The 18880-nt window shown below is 36.1% G+C and overlaps 1 protein-coding gene and 1 pseudogene across 2 annotated transcripts; both read right to left on the bottom strand.

The window, feature by feature from the left end:
• Positions 1 to 2797: 2797 nt before the first annotated feature.
• On the bottom strand, positions 2798 to 4347 carry LOC105172261 (G2/mitotic-specific cyclin-1 pseudogene; annotated as a pseudogene).
• Positions 4348 to 6807: 2460 nt separating this feature from the next.
• Positions 6808 to 17471, bottom strand: LOC105172260 (aspartic proteinase 36). Of its 2 annotated transcripts, none has more exons than XM_088885952.1 (12): positions 17025 to 17471; positions 16804 to 16924; positions 15634 to 16061; positions 15369 to 15525; positions 15187 to 15269; positions 14994 to 15090; positions 14740 to 14812; positions 14435 to 14665; positions 8851 to 8975; positions 8585 to 8686; positions 8395 to 8492; positions 6808 to 7351 (listed from the first exon to the last, which is right to left on the bottom strand). In XM_088885952.1, the coding sequence occupies exons 1-12, from the start codon at positions 17285 to 17287 to the stop codon at positions 7177 to 7179; spliced, it is 1953 nt and encodes a 650-aa protein (XP_088742078.1). In that variant the 5' UTR covers positions 17288 to 17471; the 3' UTR covers positions 6808 to 7176. The 2 variants fall into 2 exon arrangements, with proteins under 2 accessions (XP_088742078.1, XP_011091937.1); XM_011093635.3 differs by having other exon boundaries at positions 14994 to 15084.
• Between the last annotated feature and the right edge of the window lie 1409 nt (positions 17472 to 18880).

Raw genomic sequence — 18880 nt, 5'->3', positions numbered from 1 at the left:
TGTAGTGAAGGGGGTGCTACATTAGGTGGTAGTAGAGCAGGGATTAGATGTTCTTAGGATAGTAGATGAAATGTAATTTTATACGTAAGGTGTATATGTTCGAAATCTACTCACATGTGCGTATTTATATAGGATGGAAGCGTCAAGAGAAAACGTTGCTGGCCCAACTGAGTCCTTAGAGTCTATGCAGGGTAATGATTCTGGATCAGAACATCAGGGGTTAGAATCTCAAAATAGAAATGCCCCACGACAGAAATAAGCCGAATTATGCAAAAGTTTGTAGAAATGATGCAGGAGAACATGAGAGAAAATATTCATATTTATTCCTTAAGCCGGTAAGTTAGTTTAATTTTGAGGACGAAATTTTTATTAGGAGGGAAGAATTGTGACGTCCATAGAATTTTGTACGTAATTGGAAGACTAATTAGTAATTATTAGGAATTTAAATTTTATTAGTAAATAAATTATAGATTTAATTTGGGATATAATAAAACTTTAACGGGTTAAATTGGAGTTCGCTATAATATTTGGGGGCAAATTATATTTATTTAAGAAAATTAGAAAAGACATAATAGTAATTATTAAAAAGAATTTAAAGAAAAAAAAACAAAAAAAAGGGTAGGCAGTGGCATGTGCTGCCATCGCCTCACCACTCATTAAATATATATATATATATATGTGTGTGTGTGCATGTTAAATTGAACATATTACACAAACAAAACACACACACTGACGCGCATAATTGCGGAGGAAACAAATTTACACAATTCCATCGGAATGATTAACGAAATATGTAATTCTATGTATTATTGCTTAGTTAAATTATATAGCAACGATAAATTGGTAGAAAATTCATAGAAATGATTTGAAAAATTATATTTAAGAAATATTATGTTATTAAAGAGGAAAAATGAAGATTTGTACTTCGATAGAAGTGGAATATTAAAAAATTATTGGAAATCGTACGAATAAGATTTAGTATTATATTTTAAAAAAAATTACCATATTCTCGATATATTAATTGTATGTGGTATATCTCATTATAGGATACGGGAGTGAGGTGAAAGGACTGACAATTAGCGATTGAGGAGAAAGAAACGTTGTAAGGTTGAGGTAAGTAAATAATTAGTATTATCTATATATGGCCCTCTTTATTTGTGGTATTACTGTTATATGATTTTTGGTTCATGCTGACTTTGATTTATTTGAAAATATATATGAGTGGTGAATGATGTAATTTGATTGACGATAATGTGTACATGGAATGAGAAAGTACGTTGAAATATTATGTTTGTTGTTTGATGTGTTGTGAGTGTCTGAGAATGAGAATGTATTGATATATTGTTTTACGTTACTAGTTGCTTACAAGAATGGTGATATGTGGAAATGAGGGAGTGGTGGAAATTGAATATAATTGTGGTGTGAATACCCCTTGATGTGTTGAAAAGCCTATAAGACGATATGAAAAGTGCTATGTGCGAAAAGAAAGTGCTATGTGCGAAAAGAAAATGCTATGTGCGAAATGAAACTGCTATGTGCGAAATGAAAATGCTATGTGCGAAATGAGATTGATGAGCCGGCTGTTAAGGGGGTTCACTTAAATTTAAATATCGGTGAGATAGAGTTGGCGGGGAAAACACAACATCACCTTCTGGTAAGCAAACTAGGAAAAATGGAGTTTGATTGATTGTCTTATTGCGTGATAACTATGTGGTGTAATAAAGATGGTTATGAGGAAGCAAATTGACTATATATTTTATGCATATTGCCTATGTATCTTGTTTGAGGTTATATTTGGTATACATATATAGATAGGACTGGTTATTTGCTTACTGAGTGGCAAGCTCATCCCTCTGTTGACATTTTATTTCAGGAGTAGACTTTGAGGTGTCTGACTGTTGAAGACTAGGTCTACGTACTTAGGCAGGTCGGGCCAGTATGCAGTTTTCTCCTCTTTGTCAGTTAGAGTACAAACTACATTTTGTTTGTACAGAGAGAATATAAGCGTACGGATTACTTGTGACGAATCACCTTGTGGTGTATGATATGTATATATATATATATATAATGTTGTGGGTTAATAATACGTACTATGACGTGTTGAGATTACGTATGCAAATTGATTAGATGATTATGTGCATTTATATATAAATATTGGGATTACTATAAGTATGAAGTTTATGGTAAAAAATATAGCTCTTGTAGCGAAGGGGGTGCTACATTTTTTCTAAAAAAGTGGTTTGTATTATTGAGGGTTCTGAAATACCTACGAATCTGTAATAATTGAATAGGTTTTTTCAAGCTCCCGTTGAAGGGTAAAAACCCAACAGCGATTTTGGAGTAAAGAAAAAGGCAAGGGTTATATTTAACTATGATTATTTGTTTCTAGTTGCTATAAGATATCATTACTATGCTTTTTTCTTTCGATAAATGTAAATTTTATTAAATAAATGGTAGTACATCGGTACAATACAACATGAAAGGCTAGACAGTCACGTGAACAGGCCAAAAAATCTGCCATAAACGAAAATTTCATTATTATGCTTTTTGTGTACTAAATATTTGAGTATTGAATTGCAGAATGACAAGCAATCGATTTAGGTATTCCTCCATGTGTGACAATATTTCTTTTTTTTTTTTTTTTATTTTTTGGTCCAGCATAGAAGAAAACCTTCTATATTTCATAATAATGCAATATAATCTGGGATTTCACAGCTGTTCGAGGTAATCAATGATGTTAAGGTTTCACAGATTTTCTCACTTCTTGAGAACTGAGAAGCTTCAAAAGAACAAAGAATTAGACAGAGCTTCGAATCGTTCAAGATTAAAAATCCCACAAAATAGATGTTAGCTTACATCAAATGCCTATATGTTATAGCAGTTAGTTGCTCAATGAGGCAGAGCCAAAAGAGACTTGGCTGGTGGTAGAAGTGCGACAGCACCTCGCTCCGAACTTGAGTATTTTCTGTAAATCCCTCTCAGCTTCTGATCTGCTGCCATGGAGTGGAAGCTGACCAGCAGCTTAGCGCAATCCATAAGCTGTGGTTCTGAGAAACCAGTGTGCAACTTAAGCGTTTCATTCCAGATGGGGGCCTTATTTAACGTGCACCGAGCTGCATAGACTGCCGAGGCGGCAATCATTGATGGACAGTAAATAAGTGTGGCATAATTCATCATTCCAAGCTCAGCAAGAAAATATACCATGTTCTCCACATCAGAGTCAGTTTGAGATGCTTTGATGAAGCGGGCAAGGAAAATGTATGGAGTCGGGACCGTTAAGTACCATTCCAAAGCGGCCAATATCCGCTTCTCCATAGCCAAGACCTGCTCGTTAGTGTATGTTCGGTCTGAGATGGACACTAACTCATTCACCTCAGGGGCCCAAATTTCTTCATACTTGGAAGCTATAAGCATTGCTCCCAACCCCACCAACTGCAGCTCCCTTCTTGATGTAGTCTTGGCTGCAAGATACCGATCAACAACGTTGACGGTGAGGTAAAGGGTCTCGGGATTGAGCTCGAATTTGTGGTGAACTTGAATCAACCAATCAATCAGAATTGCTCTCATTTTCTCATTTATCTCAGGTTGTGAATCCATATAATCGTGAACACGGCCGTCATTCTCAACTGACTTGTAGAACTTGTAGATCTCATCAACATATTCAACAACAGCCAAGTCATTATTCACGTCAGCAGCATCTATGTCGACTATTTGCACCTTTGGTTTATTGCTTAGCCCGAATGCAGCCTTGCTTCTAGCAGTGAGAGTTGAAGTAAGAGTTGGAGCTTTCTTCTTCAACGACTTCTCTCCGGCCTTCTCCTTGAGAGGCTTATCCTTCTCTGCAACTTCTGTAGTAACGGGACTAATTTCAATTATCTCCTCTGGCTTAGGTTTGGTGGTTGCTGCAGCTTTTTTCTGAGCTGGCTTCCGCACGGCAGCTCTCTTTTCCGGCAGAGCTCCATCCACCACAATGGCTCCATTGGCATTTGCAGCCTTGTTGTTTTCAGCTGCTGCAGCCTGTGCATTAGCCAGTAACTGAGCACAAAAACTCCTCGTAACCGGTCGAGAAACTTGAGGAAGCTGCTTCCCCTCGACCCCACGAACGGTAACCACATTTCCTATGTCACCTAGTGCACGACGATTCTTCCTTTCTGCTCCCACATTGTTCTGCTTAATAGCCCCTGGGACTACCTCTCCTCTGTTCTGCTGCTGAACAACTCTCGAAGCCATTGCTGAAACACCTTGAAAAAGTGCTGAACCCTCTTCTCTTTTCCTCCCTCTCTCTCTCTCTCTCTCTCTGTGAGGGCTCAATGAAAAGTACAGGGGATGGGAATGTGAGAAGGGATGCCCTTTTGAAGCTGAAGAGAAACGGGCTTCTGCCCAACGGTCTTATTTTTTTGAATTTGTAGCCATTCAATGTGACAATATTTCTGAAACATCAGCTCTTAGTAAAAAAATGCATATTATATTAGTTTGTTTAAGTTTGTTTTTCCTTTTTAAGCGGTTAATGCTTCTCTTTATCTTAAAAATCCTCTTAACTTTGATGCAAAAAATATTATTATGACTAATGGTACGATCTTTATTGCTATTCTTCAACTGCTTCAATTGAGGTGTATTTCAGCTGGCATTTGATGAACTTGGAGATCACCCTTATGTGTATTTTTGATGCTTATGTTTAGTTGCAAATTTCCGATCTTCTGAGCAGATTGCATGTATTCTATTAAATTATGGGGTGAGCAGCAATTTACTGTCATGTGATATTGAAAATGAGCATATTACTCCCATATGACAAGAGTATAGCAATTTGTCTCCCTATATTTTTCAAAATGAAGTAATTTACCCCCTTATACAGGGAGGTATATCACTTCATTTTAGAAAACATAGGGAGGTAAATTGTTGTATTTTAAAAAATACAGGAAGATAAATCGCTATTTATTTAGTCATAAGGGGATAATCTGCTATATTTGCTTGCATTTTTTCCTTAAATTATGTATTCTTGGTTGACTTATTTATATTCTCTTTTTTACTTCCTCTCGATTTTCGTCAAGGAAGTGGCGTGTGTCAAAACGGAACTGTTTTGATTTGATCAATTTGTGTGAAAACTCAGTGGAAGAAATTGATGAGTTTCTTAGGCTTTTCGTTTTCTACAAAAACGGTGTGAGAGCTGCTTTGTAGTTTCCGTATTTAGATTTTGTTTGTGAGAGGCCGATTCGTTGTATGAGTACAAAAGTTTGTATGTTGTAAATAAGATTATGGGCTGCTTTTGATGAATGATGATCATGTTTTTCGCTTTGTTACTTAAACATGAAATATTGCTATATAGGCTTCAACTTGATTTGATTATCATTCTCATTCCTTGGTGAAATAAATCTTTTGATTGTCAGAAACCAAAATTCCCGTTTGGTAACTTTCACCTCGAGCTTGAGCTAGTTAGCTAGAGCACGCTCCCGAAAGCTCGACTCATATGCCCCTCCTAATTCTTACAACACCTTAAGTATCGAAGGCTGGTATGTGGAAGATAAAACTCCTTAAAAGAAAAGAAATGTAAATTAATGTTCCAAAAGAACCAAATAAAAGTTTCTGAAAATCACACACCATAGAATGAGTATAGATTCAAATCCATATCGAGCAGGTACGCTCAAGCTTACGTCCTGCAAACATGTGAACGTTGGCTAGCCCAATGCGTTCTAAAACGTTAATCCATTGATGCTACCGAAAAGTAGGCAACAAAATAAAGATGTAAAATATTCAAAAATCATATGAGAAAATCCCCTATGTACTGAATCCGATGATTCAGGTATTTAGCTCGGTATATTATTTTAGGTAATGAAGAATTAAGACCTTTTGAATTCCTTCCTCTTCATTAGACCTGTTGAGGGTGAGTATTATCCTATCAACAAAAAATTGTATTTTATTACTTATATGTTTTACTCTAATTTTATTTCACATGTTGGGTCTTAAACATATGAAAATGAATTAAACAATTATACATATTCCTTTGTGATAACATCACCCAAACATATTACTAAATCAATAAATTAAAAATATTTCATTAACTTGCGATCGATAAAATGAATTAAAAACTATGTGAATTTTAATATGCGCAAATTGAATATTATTGAAATATGAATAACGATCTTAACTTTGTTCGAATAATAGGTCGTTATTAATCAATTATACAATCGATAAAAAATCAAGACAGGAGAGAAAATTAAGAACGGATAGAAAAAAAAATGAAAATCATATTTTAATTTTAGAATAACTTTTTTATCAATTTGAAATTGCATTCAAATTTCATTTCATATGTTTTTAACAATTAAAATTCAAGCGAACTTTATTAGTCCTATTTATAGTCGAGCTTGACTTATCACTTTATGTTCAAATTAAATCTCATCGGAAACTTAATTTCGAGTTGTATAACAAAAATAAAGATGAAAAATTATGGCAACTTCTTTCAAAAATATCAATACTTTAAAAAAATAATAACAATAAACTATGTACAAAACTTAAGAATTTTAGATGAGAAATAAATCTAGTTGATCAATTTATCAAAAAATTACAAATTCATTGATGTTAAATGAACAGATATCTATGAATTTTTAGAATATTAAATTTTACCTATTCAATAACCACGCTGTTGGTATTTTAGGGTCTAAACATTACTAAATATATATATATATATATATAAATACTTATTTCAATGAATATGAATCCGAGTCTGGAATATTAGCTCTTGTGATAAATACGAATCTGAGTAATACCCTCCCATTAATAGGAGTAGCCTTCGTGACTAAGGAAAACCGAAGCTGACAAAAAGATAAGATTTGAATAGTATAAAATTGAACATAAGTGTTTGAAAACCAAAAGAAATGTTTCCAGCATACTACTTATTCATCTATGCTACAATCTCTATAAGCTATTCTCCTTTCACAAATGAAAAGAATTAGGGTACAAATTCTGAAAATATAAACTAACAATTCACCTTGAAGAAGAGTTGTTTGCTGAGATGACATATTGCTATTCACATACCTGGACATATATTAGACATGCTCATGAGGGAGGTGACACCTTGCATTCCTAACCTAAAACTTTGCTGTAAAAGAATCTATTGCTACGGAAGCAACATAAATGGGACACACAAGTCAGTCATCAGTTCCATCATTAAAACAAGGCAGCTTAGTTCTGTAGAGGCTGGAGTTCTTGCTCGGCTACAACAGAATCAACCGGCTTGTACGAGAGCACCGCTTGCTGCCTGTGCCAAATAAACCATGCCCCAAAAGCCAATACTGCAGCTACCATTATAATGATAAAAGGGATAACTATGACCAAGTAATGTTGCTGCCACCATGACCTGGACCAAATACCTCAAATCAGTAAAGGTTCAGTCATTGATATAACAGGTATAAATATCGTAACCATAAAGAAGACTACATAGGTTGGGTCTTGCCATCTAATTTGATCCCCGATAAAAAGTGATGAGAATAGTTTTTCATATGGAAAGGAGATATGAACTCATAACAAGAAGAGCACAAACATTGGAGACTCTTGTTTCGAGGCCAATCATGCAAAGTAGAAGGGATTAAACTCGATGAGCAACTTAGACGGTGCACTTCCATTTGCAACAATAAGCAAAACTGAAAGAAGTAACAATTTAGAGTAATAAAGGGCATGTACACTTTTGACCATCCAGAAGGGCCTACCTAACTTTTTTTCACTCAACTGTACAGTCGAAATGAATTATGTTTGTTGCTTTGCCACTTGTACCAATATATATGTGAATTGCTACTTCAAAAAATAATTTCAAAAAAAATATTTTGCTAAGTTCAATATCTTGCTTCCGTTTATCGCCACAACTATCTTTTAATTTTTGAAATAAACTGGAAAACATGAGGAAAAAAGAAAAGAAAATGGGATAGTGTTACCTTTGGTAGGATTTTGAAATAGAAAACCCTACCAATGATGAATAAAGATTAGAAGATTTGGTGCAAGGAAAAATTTGGAATTGGAGTTAATTGGTTTTGCAGCGTACAGTTGGTGAATGACAGCACCGTTGACAAGGATCAGATATTACTGGAGATATGTTGCGGCAGGTGATAAATGCAGATTCCAGCAAAAACCAGGGATACGTTTCTAGTGAAAAAGAATAAACTTGAAAAGGCAGATATATGAATGTCACTCGCACAAGTGACAGGATGTGACCTAAATTTTCAAAAATTGCTCCAGATCTTTTACCAAAATTCTAATGTGAAGCAGTCCCCTCCTTCCAAATAGATAATTACTAATTTGTCCTTTTCCCTTTCTAAGAAATTCAAATTGCTTGACTTTATTTTCCTTGAGAAGGAATTCAATGCTAGTTGTTTAATGGAACACAAAGAACAAGATATCCTATTTTACCGTTCAGATGGTGGCTCGATCTTCCACTCGAACACTTTGTAAGTTCCATAGCTATCAGGTAGATGTATACCATTTTCACTCAGCCTGGATATAATGTTCTACCAAAAGGAGAACATGTTAAAAAAATGGTGCGAGCCCATCAATACAAAAATATGGAACAATGCATATGATAGTTACAAAAAAATTTTACCAGAGCAGTAGCATTAGAAATATAACCAGCAGACTCTGCTGGGAAGATGGCCCATTTTATGAGGGTATCATTCTCTCTAGGAGTGAAATTCACCAATTGAACCTGCAAGAGTTCATCTCAGAAGTAAGTTCTTGGCTGACAATTCTTGAGATACCATGCAAGAATTATAGTTGACTAACATATATGATAGATTCAATAAGAAACTAAATTATATTTTAGCTACTATATCCATCGTAATCCTACAAGCTCAAAGATTTGTATGGTACCTGTGAAGCATTAACATCTAACTCCTTTGCAATGAATTGAGTAAGTTCTGATATGTGAGGCTTCAACTCTGGGTACTTGACAGTCAACAGCATATAGAATGTTATGAGACCTATTTTTATCTTCCCTGCAAATTGAAGGATACACAAAGCATAGTAAAAACCTGGTCAGTGTCTGTATTATCCACAATTCATGAGTTCTAATTGGTCTATCAACCCATATGGTGTTATTTGTTAAAGGCCATGCACAAAGAGTGAAGTTAGTGACGCAACTTTGTCCTGCACTCCCCTTGGTACCTAAAAGTATATCTAAGAACTTGCGGTTAGACATCCATTGCTTGTCCCACATAAAGGTAAAATCATCAGAACCAGAACATCCCAACATTTGAATATATCACAGTTACACTACTCTTCTACAATGGAACGGGTAATTGATTCAGCATCCGGTCAGAATCAGCTAGCAATGTTCCGAATGGAACACTTAAATAGTTCATGGTATTAGAGGATTAACAATTTTTGCCTATCGAATTTAATGACAATTGATGGATCGTATTTCAATAGACCTTGCCAACTAAACGTTATGTCAAGTCGAAGAACAAGCAGCAAAGCGTTCTTGTTGCTTCACCACAAACTCCAAGTAATTGATGCGCCAGTTGACAAGCATAGTTTTAAGATAGACCCTCAAATGAATACAATTAAAGAGCACTCCTCCCATCCTTGTGGGCCAGAGAACAGACATTCAAAATTATTCTTTCTGAAAATTATCACACTTATCTGAACATCTTCCAGATCATGGTGCCTCCCTTGTAAAGACTCTTATGTCGTGAAACTACTTATGGTAGGAAACTATATACATTTTTTTTGGCCTCCTCAACTAAACAGATCGATAAAATGTGCAACATGTACTAAGGAACCTCATCCTTCACATTTTCTATGCCAGCATCATCTAAATCAATGAGAAAATGATCAGTGAAGACCCTTCGCACCAACAGTACTGGTCCAGACACAAACATCATCACTTTTCAGTGATATGACAAAAACTTAATCCTAGATCCAGACATAAACATCATCACTTCTCATCGATATGACAAAAATTTAACCCTCAAGATTTCAAGATAAAACTAAACATAGCAGTGTGCATTCCGCAGTATGAAGTGGCTAAAAAGATACCCAGTATGCTTATTTCAACTTAGGTAGACTGATAGCAACTTTTGCAGTTAATTACAGTAGGTAAATATCAGCTCTGTGCACAAGCCTCAGACCCCTCATGAAATCAATAAAAAACAATTAGATGAAGCATGTTCACATAACCATCGAGAAGTGCATTTTTTATGCACTATTTTCAGCCCAAAACTTGCTACCTTAATAATTGTGACATGACAGAAGCAAAGCAAGCAACCCAGGGAAATATATTAATGTTGCTTTATCTCCAAACTCTAGCGACTCCATGCAGCATCTTAGACACTCCAAATACTCCACAATTCTAATACATCTCAGAGGAAGACAGTACTAAACTCAAACACAAGTGAGAGTAAGCTTTTAAACCTCTGTTTAACTAACGACTGGAGAATGATTTTCGTTTTTATTCCCTCTAGGTTCACAGCTTGTATCCATCTACACCCAGATGTAAATAATCAAGTAATGTCAAAGCTAAACTTTTTTCTCACCTATGACAACGTCCTCAATTTATTTTATCATTTCTGAACATAATGCTCTCGAAGATAATGACTTCCAAGGTGCACATGTACAGAATAGGACAAGGCTTTTGATGTTGAGCAGGGTACAAGGCTGGGTGGCATTGGGAGGCACATGTGTCATGTCTGTGTACATAGACACGACCCACACACATGAGGGAGATACAGAAATTTGCAATAAGTACATTGTGCTCTCAGACAAACATTAAAATCAAAGCCTTCCATGTATTGGCTTGAATTATTGGACAACCAAGTCTGCCACCTCTTTTTCTTTAAGGAGTTAATGCAGAGGATGTCACTCCACTTACTTGTACATTGAATTTGGACAAGGCCAAGGTACAGAATAGATTAAGCCAATTAAACTATAAACACATAATTAAACTAGGAAACAGAGTTGAACCTTTCACCATGAAACAATTAACATACTAATAAGTGAAATTTTTTCAAAATCAACAAAATGCTTTGAACTTGGAGAATTTGCAATTATCATGAGCAACAGAAATTCTTCACAGCACAGAACCAAAAAGAAGAACCTACTAATTGCAAGGCCTGATATCCATTATGTGATTTGACTAATCCTAACTTGCTGACTGAAAAGTCCAAGATTAACCAAGGTACAAGCCTTAACTAGTAATGCAAGAATAGCAAATCCTGGGCTGTCCAGAAAAAAATAGTAAAATTGTTACAACCTAAATGGGCCAGCATGCTGCACAAACACTATCCATCCACAGTAATTTCTGAATGGCAAAGTGAGTGTTTTCTTATTACACTCAGTTCAACCAAAAGGTCAAGGTACTAATTCAATAAGGTGAATCTAGCCATGTATTGGTAATTTAGATTTACTCCTTTCAGTGCATGAAGGACATTGACAATATGTCCTGCATGTTCTCTCTCCTAGTATATTGATGAAGTTGCTGGTGTTGCCATAAAACATTCACATATAGGATAAAATAGTATATTTGAAGTTCGTTATACTGCTCTTGGGTGAAAGAAACTTACTAGACCAGTTAGAACATCAAGAACTGTGTAAAAATTGGTGAATTTTTGGTCAAGAGTGAACATATATTTCTTATTTTGTTAAAACTAACAAGCCAAAACACCAAGATGTCGGACATAAAAAAATATATGATCAGGAAATAGCATAAGTGGGAAAATAACATTAGCTGCTGAGTTTTGCAATCAACTTGTTCTTCTGATAAGTGAATATCATACTCTATTTGTTTAAAAGGGACTTTTTCTTCCAACCCACCTTCTAATGCAATCAAAGACTTGGACACAACTGATGAAGAATTTCATGTGTTATCTTTCCCAATTTCACTAAGATGTTCAGCTATCCACTTAAGTTCTCTAAGCTTTAGACTTTCAAATGACAATTATCTACATTTTGTGGGTTGTTTTACACTTTGACATGGTTTGGCAGAATGGCCACACAGAAGCAGACTGGAAAGGGTACCGTCCATTTCTAAGTTCCAACTTGGAATGGCAATCAATATAGATGGGCCATGAAGTGGTGAGACAAATGGCAGAGTGGCCCAAAATAGGCAATCGGGGTTCAATCAGAACAGGAAATCCACACAAAGGCAAAGTATCATAAGTTACTATGCTTCAACAGTTCTTAGTTAAGGTATCCCTAAGACAAACAATATCATGCAGGCATCTTTGAACTTTCTTAAAAAGAATAACTATTATCAACTGAGTAATAGGCACCTTCTAACTCAGGAAGGGGCTATTTCGTAAGTTAAACGAATGCTATGATTACAAGACATTGTTAAAGAGGATTTCTTGGTCAGAGTCTTTCTATAATCAGTTTATTATGTCAAGGGCCGTAGTTGAGCCTTGTAATTTTCTAATTTCATTATGAAGATAGATGCTTATTTAGAACTTTCCAGATACCATGTACCTCAAGCTGAAATGCTGAATGATATCGCTAGAAAGCTAAGCACATGTACAATGCCTTCAGTTTCTTCTGCTAGCTCTCTTCAGCCATATGCATCTTTCAAGAAGTAAAAGCTATTAATTTCTTAGTCTTGATTTATCTGACTCATTTGATGAAGCAATCTATAGTAGATATTTACATCAAAAAAGTCAATGTTTCAATTAATTAGGAAAGAGTGGAGACCCCAAGAAAGGGCTTACTATACCTTTGGCACTAAAGCCAAAGGCCTGAAATAAACTGCCTATGTAATGATACACTTTATAACATAATTAAAGAACTTAGCAAACTAGAAATCAAATTCCTTCTAGATCCTAAGATACTGCTGAAAACAAGTAACAAAATCAAGACTTAGTTTGACCAAGGTGTTGAAGTCTGAACAGTACCCTTTCTATGTTGGTTTGCCACAACTAGCTCTTCTCTATATTCATTTCTATTATGCCTAAACATATTTCTCCCTACATCATCTCTCACTATTCTGAACTATCACGCATAATTGTTAAAGGAGCATGGCGCATCATGGCGCACGGCACGGCACGGCACAAGCCTTTTTAAAGCATGGCTCATACTTGCAAAAATAAATTATATTTTCACACATCAATATCTTTTAACATCAAAGCACAAACAATTAAAAATAAACACTAGAAACTATATTAACCATTATACCATAAAAGAAATGTGTAAAACAACTAATTTTAGGGAAAAGAAAAGCTCCAAAAATCCAAGACTATTAAACAAATCCTACATAATCATTATAAAAACAAACGAACATAAAATATCTATTCTTGTGACTCCATTTCTTCTCCATCATCATCATCTCCATCATTATTAGATTTGTAGCAATCAACATCCTCATCAATATCAATGAAGTTATTTTCTTCTCCTTCTTCATCAATAAGATTAAGACGTTCTGGAGAGAAGCGATGATGATAGTCAACCTGGTGAAGGGTTTTCACTTCTTTCTTTTTGTTTTTCTTTTCTGATTTCTTTGAAAAATAAATTAAATTAAAGGGGCTGGGCTTGCTGAGCCCAGCCTTATTTAGGTTGGGCTTCTGGATAGCGCACCATTGCGCCACAGATAAGTTGCGCTAGCCCAGTGCCATGTAATAAAAATATCGTTGGGCTTGCGCCATGGCGTGCCTTTTACAACTATGCTACCACCTTTACAGAAGGAAGGATTCCGCTGATGGGACCTGACATCCCTAAAGTAACAACATGTAGAGATTGGTTTATGGATTTGTCAATAGTAAGATCTTAATCAAGTTGATGTGTACCCTAGATTTGTCGTCTTTTTGATATGTGAAGAGTAGCAGATTAATTAGCCCAGGATTAGGAAATCAAGAAAAATGAGCATCTTTTTTCTATTGATGTTAGGTTGCCTGGTATAGTGTCGCAATAGCCAAATACAACCCTAAATGTGAATATATTCTGAGAATAAGTAATCATGATCGAGATTTCCAAAACCAGCTTCCTAATTTATCCAATATCTTCCCTATCATTTCAGCATTAATTGTCAATCATGACAAAAACCACTGTCAACCACAAGACACATTGCAGTGAAAAAGTTTAGTTCCAACACCCAAGGAAAAGAATAAAAATAGAAAGTGAACCAAAGCCAGGTCAAGCCATCAATTAGAAATTGATTTTTTTACCAAGCTAGAACAAATTGTTACATAAGAAAAAATAAAGGTATCTAGAGCCTGTCTAATACTCAATCAAAAGAAAGTGAAGTCTCAAACATTAAAAACATGGATAAAGTGAAAAATGATAAATAGTGTATTAATACAAACAAAGAGATAGCTGTACAGTTTGATTAGAAACCTAAAACTATTAGTATATAAGGCAATAACAACTGTCTTTAATCAATCTTTCTATGTTCAAGAACAGAGAAAAGGGTTCATCAACAAAGTAGAGTTTCAGATAAAAGACAATAGTAGAGAGAGAAAGCAACTGTATATACCTGGAGCTTTGGGTGGCAGAGGCTGAATAGGAGCCAGGGTAGGTGGCAGGGTAGGTGCCAAGGTAGGAGCTCTATTCATGGTTGAGTTCATCTGACCTGTGCCTGAAGGCAGTGGTGGACTAGCAGTTGGTAGGTGAAGTCTCTCCCACAACTCAGAACAATTGGTTTTCCAGAAACCAATTTTTTCATGTTCACGGTCATATGTTACAAGAGTATTCCGAACAATAATACCTGTCACAAGTTAATATGATGAAAAGACACAGCTTCCAATAATAAACCTTAAAAGGCACAAGGTAGAGCAATACCACCCAGAAGAGTGGTTGGATCCTTCCCATTCTGGAAAATCCCAAGGCAGTATGCACCACGTACCTTCGAGTGCTGTAAGTTAGGAGAAAGTGAGATATTGACCCAGAAAGAGAAACATAATTCAATGTCAGATGCAGTGTAGATAAACAAACTGACAAACTTAGCTATGTGAACGTATTCACATTGTGCAATATATTAGCATATGATTTGAAGGCAAGGCTTCCAACAACATAAAAGAAAAATAGCAACATACTCTGAACAAGTAATTTTCAGGGGACAACAATAGCTTCTGCCCATCATTAAATACCATTTCAACTGATGGAAAGGCTTGAGAGAGTTGTGAGCTGTCACTGAAGCAACATCAGCACTTTAACTTCACTTGCTACAATGATAACTGAATGAAAGTTTTACTATCTAGAACCATTCTATGATAATACCCACATTACCTTCCAGCACCTGAGAAGCAAATATCATTGTAGTTAGGGTCAGGACCTTGTATTCTTTTGAGCGACTGGAGTTCCTTGAAAACCTACATGACAAAATGCGGAACTTAATTACAGAAGCAGAGGATAACTATCAAAGTTTTCAAGGATATGAAGTAGCATGATCCATTAAACGATTATCTTACAGCTTCCTTGAATGCTCCAAATGCCAGTTCAGGAAGGTAAGCATAAGTGGTGCCGCTATCCAGAACAGTTCCATGTTTACCATCGAACACCTTGGGATCGAGCGCCAGCTTCTTCCCAGCAACATGTAACTCCCTCAGCTCAATATTGTAATATGGACTGTTGCCATCCCGAAACTAGAGTAAATGTGTGAGATGTATCAAGGGTACTCGTTAGGAAAGAGCCTAACACTCCACTGTAATACCACAACAATCTTCCTAAACGTACCTGCGCACAGGGTCAGAACGAGCAAAAACCATATCAGCTGGCGGTGAAATCCCTCCAAGAACCATGGCACCACCGCCCACATCCATTCCACCGTAGCACAAGGAAAATGAATCACTAATTACACCTTTATTAACAAGTTGATCCACAATACTAAGATCTCCACGACCCAGGCCCATTATCCCATCGGCGTGCTGACTGTAAAGATCACCTGTTTCCATCGTCTCACAACCAAAAACAGCTCGTTGTGGTTTCAGGTCACTTTGGTTGCCAAAGGACACAATGTCCTCACCCAATACCCCACTACTAGAACTCATTTCAGCATATTGCCTTTCATAAATACATTGCTCTCTGTTGTTATCACAAGCACACTCAATGTTGCACTTCACAGGTTGGTAGGTGGTTGACAGTTCTGGTTGAAACTTTGGATCCTATTGAAAGAGAAATTTGAAGCCAAAAAGTCATGCAAAGAAACCAAAATACACGACGTAAGCAACGTGAATGCATACCATGAAAGCAAGTTAGAAGAAGCAACTACAACATTTTAAGTTACAACCAGTGGCAGTTCTTTACAGTAGCATTGCTCAAAAAGCTAAGAGCACAATTAAATCGCGAAATACCCAACTGAATGATGGTAGTCCTTATCCAGACACACAAAGCAGGAAAGATTGTAAATAAATGGAAAATGAATAAGAAAAGCATCATATGTCCAACAAAAGTTATTTCACCAGAAAAAAAAAAATAAAAAAGTGGTCTCCTTCCCAGAGAAGGTGAAGAAAAAATATTCAATCAAGTTTCCTGCTTTTTCTTTCCAAACTGGTACACCCTGAAACAGGATATCGTTGCTTGCAACTTCTGCAATTTTCTTTTCTGTTTTTTTTCCCCTCCAGCTACACCAATTGTGCATCACTCAACAGTGAATTAAACATCATTCTCTTACAAGAGGTGGTTAATAGGGCCATGAATACAAATCAATTGCACGTTATTCAACAACCTTAAAATTCAATGGCACCAGAGTACAACCAACATAAATCCATAGGATATAAAAGAATAATATAATGAATCACGGCCGGACAAGCCGCGAACACAAATAAACAGACCTAAAGGGCATTCATTCGATCACGAATACTATCATTCAATACTAAATCACAAAACAGGCAAATAGAGAAAAACCTGATGCTTGCCACACTGTTCGCAAGTCGAGCAAGGAACATAAGTAACAGTACTGCCGGTATCAACTATAAGAGCAAATCCCTGCGGGGGTGTCCCGATCCACAGACGAGTTGTATAATACCTGCAACGGCGTGTGACCTTAAGTACATAATTAGATATATAAAATCAGATCTCACTATCACAAAACGAAAACCAAATTAAACAGAGAAGCATAAGGAGACCCATTAAGAAGGAGATCGTCGTGGAGGGGCATCCGAGCGTTTGGCGTGCTGCGGTTCTGGAGATGGCGGCGAGGATAAAAGCCGTCCTTGTGGCTGTGGTGGTTGTGGTTGTTGAAAAACAGAGGCAGAAACATGGTAGTACCATTACTACCAACGGTACTACCAAAAGTCCCTGAATCTGGATGCAACGGAATCGAGAGAGATGCGGCGGCGGCGGCGGCAACAGAAAAGAGGATGGCAACTGTAAATGCCCAAGCCATCATAGCTTTACTTCTAAGCTGGGGCGATCCGCCAGCAATTGATCGTTGCTGGAGCGCTCTGAAGCGCTATATCACGCACGCTCTCTCTCTCTCTCACTCTTCGTGCGTCGAGAAGAAACAGACACAAAGGAAGAGAGAAGAGAGTGCTCTCGCTTCGACGTTTTAACGTGCAATGGACACAGCTCTTTGTTTGTTCAAGTGCTTATTTGTCAATATAAAAGAAAAATAATAATTAAAATTTCTTCTCATTTTGGAGTATTTTCGGTTGAATCTATAAATTGAAAATGTCCACTTTCAAGCTATATGGCCGTAGTGTATGGCCTCTTACTTTGTCAAACTAGGAATTTTTACTCCTTTTTCTCTCAAATTTATGATTCTTTTTTTTTTCAAAATATTTTAGAATAATAATTTAATTTTGAAATGAGCTCTTTTTAATATTAAGTATAAATCACACCGAACTTTTATGAAATTTGATATAATTATAAATACCCCTTACTGTTTGAGAAATTACAAATACCCATTATGTTTGATGAAATTATGTTCAAAGGATAGATGTATGAAATTGTCAACTTTGCCCTTACTATATTTTTTTTTAAAAAAAATGATAAAAAAATCTGACGGGTAAATGAAAAAAATTGAAAAATTATCCACTTAGTTTATAGAAAAAAAAATCAGAAACTTCTTAAAAAGAAATAAAATTAGAGTTCGTAATCCACAAAGGCATTTTGATCAGTTCACCAAATAAAATAGATGAAAACCTAATAGAGATTAACGGATTATGCTATTATTAGATGACAGTTAATATAGAGGTTGATCCGGGTCGAAATCTGCGCGACCTCCTTGGTTAGGTGGACTGGCTCTCCAAGTGGTTCGAGATCGCTACCTCTCCCAAACTAGTGATTGGGCCCTGAGAAAAAGGAAGTAGATCGTTAGGCTTGCTTGGGCGTCCCCCAACTAAGACCCTCCGATGCTTAAGTCAGTATGATTTCGAGGTGGATCGCTTGGCGATCTAGCGAGCCTGAGCGACCAAAAAGTAAAGAGTGGTAGAAAGGGCGTATCATAAATGCACCGACTATGGAGTATTTATAGTGTAAAGCTGAGGGTCTTTTTGGTCCAATTGGAGTCCTCCGCATGTCCCGGGTTGCCACGGTCGGGCCGCTAAACCCGACCTAGTAAAAAATGCGCGGATCCTTCAGGTAGAATTGTAATTTTGTGCCCCTTCAGGGGCAAATCAATCTTTTTCAGATAAAATTAAGATTTTTCCCATCAGATGTATTGGTAATTTTTCGAACAAAATGAAGATATTTATGATTATACCAAATCTAAAAAAAAATCATTTTAATTTACCCTAATATTAATTAGATGTGAAGTTATAACCCATCATACTAACTTTCAATTATTACTTTTAGCATAAAATATCATTTAATATCATTTTTTTCAACTCTAATATAAAAAATCGTATTGGATTAAATGAGAACTTTACTTTGGAATAAGGAGATCGAGTAATATTGAATGTTAGGGAACAACACCATGGGATGCGCATCTACAAAAACCTAAGGGATTATACACTAAAATAAGTCACATTATTATACTTAT

This window comes from Sesamum indicum, linkage group LG10, assembly GCF_026168435.1.
Source record: "Sesamum indicum cultivar Baizhima isolate 11 linkage group LG10, ASM2616843v1, whole genome shotgun sequence".
NCBI classification, from domain to species: domain Eukaryota; kingdom Viridiplantae; phylum Streptophyta; class Magnoliopsida; order Lamiales; family Pedaliaceae; genus Sesamum; species Sesamum indicum.
The sequence above is the reverse complement of the archived record's forward strand: the minus strand, read 5'-3'. Positions and strand labels throughout refer to the sequence as shown.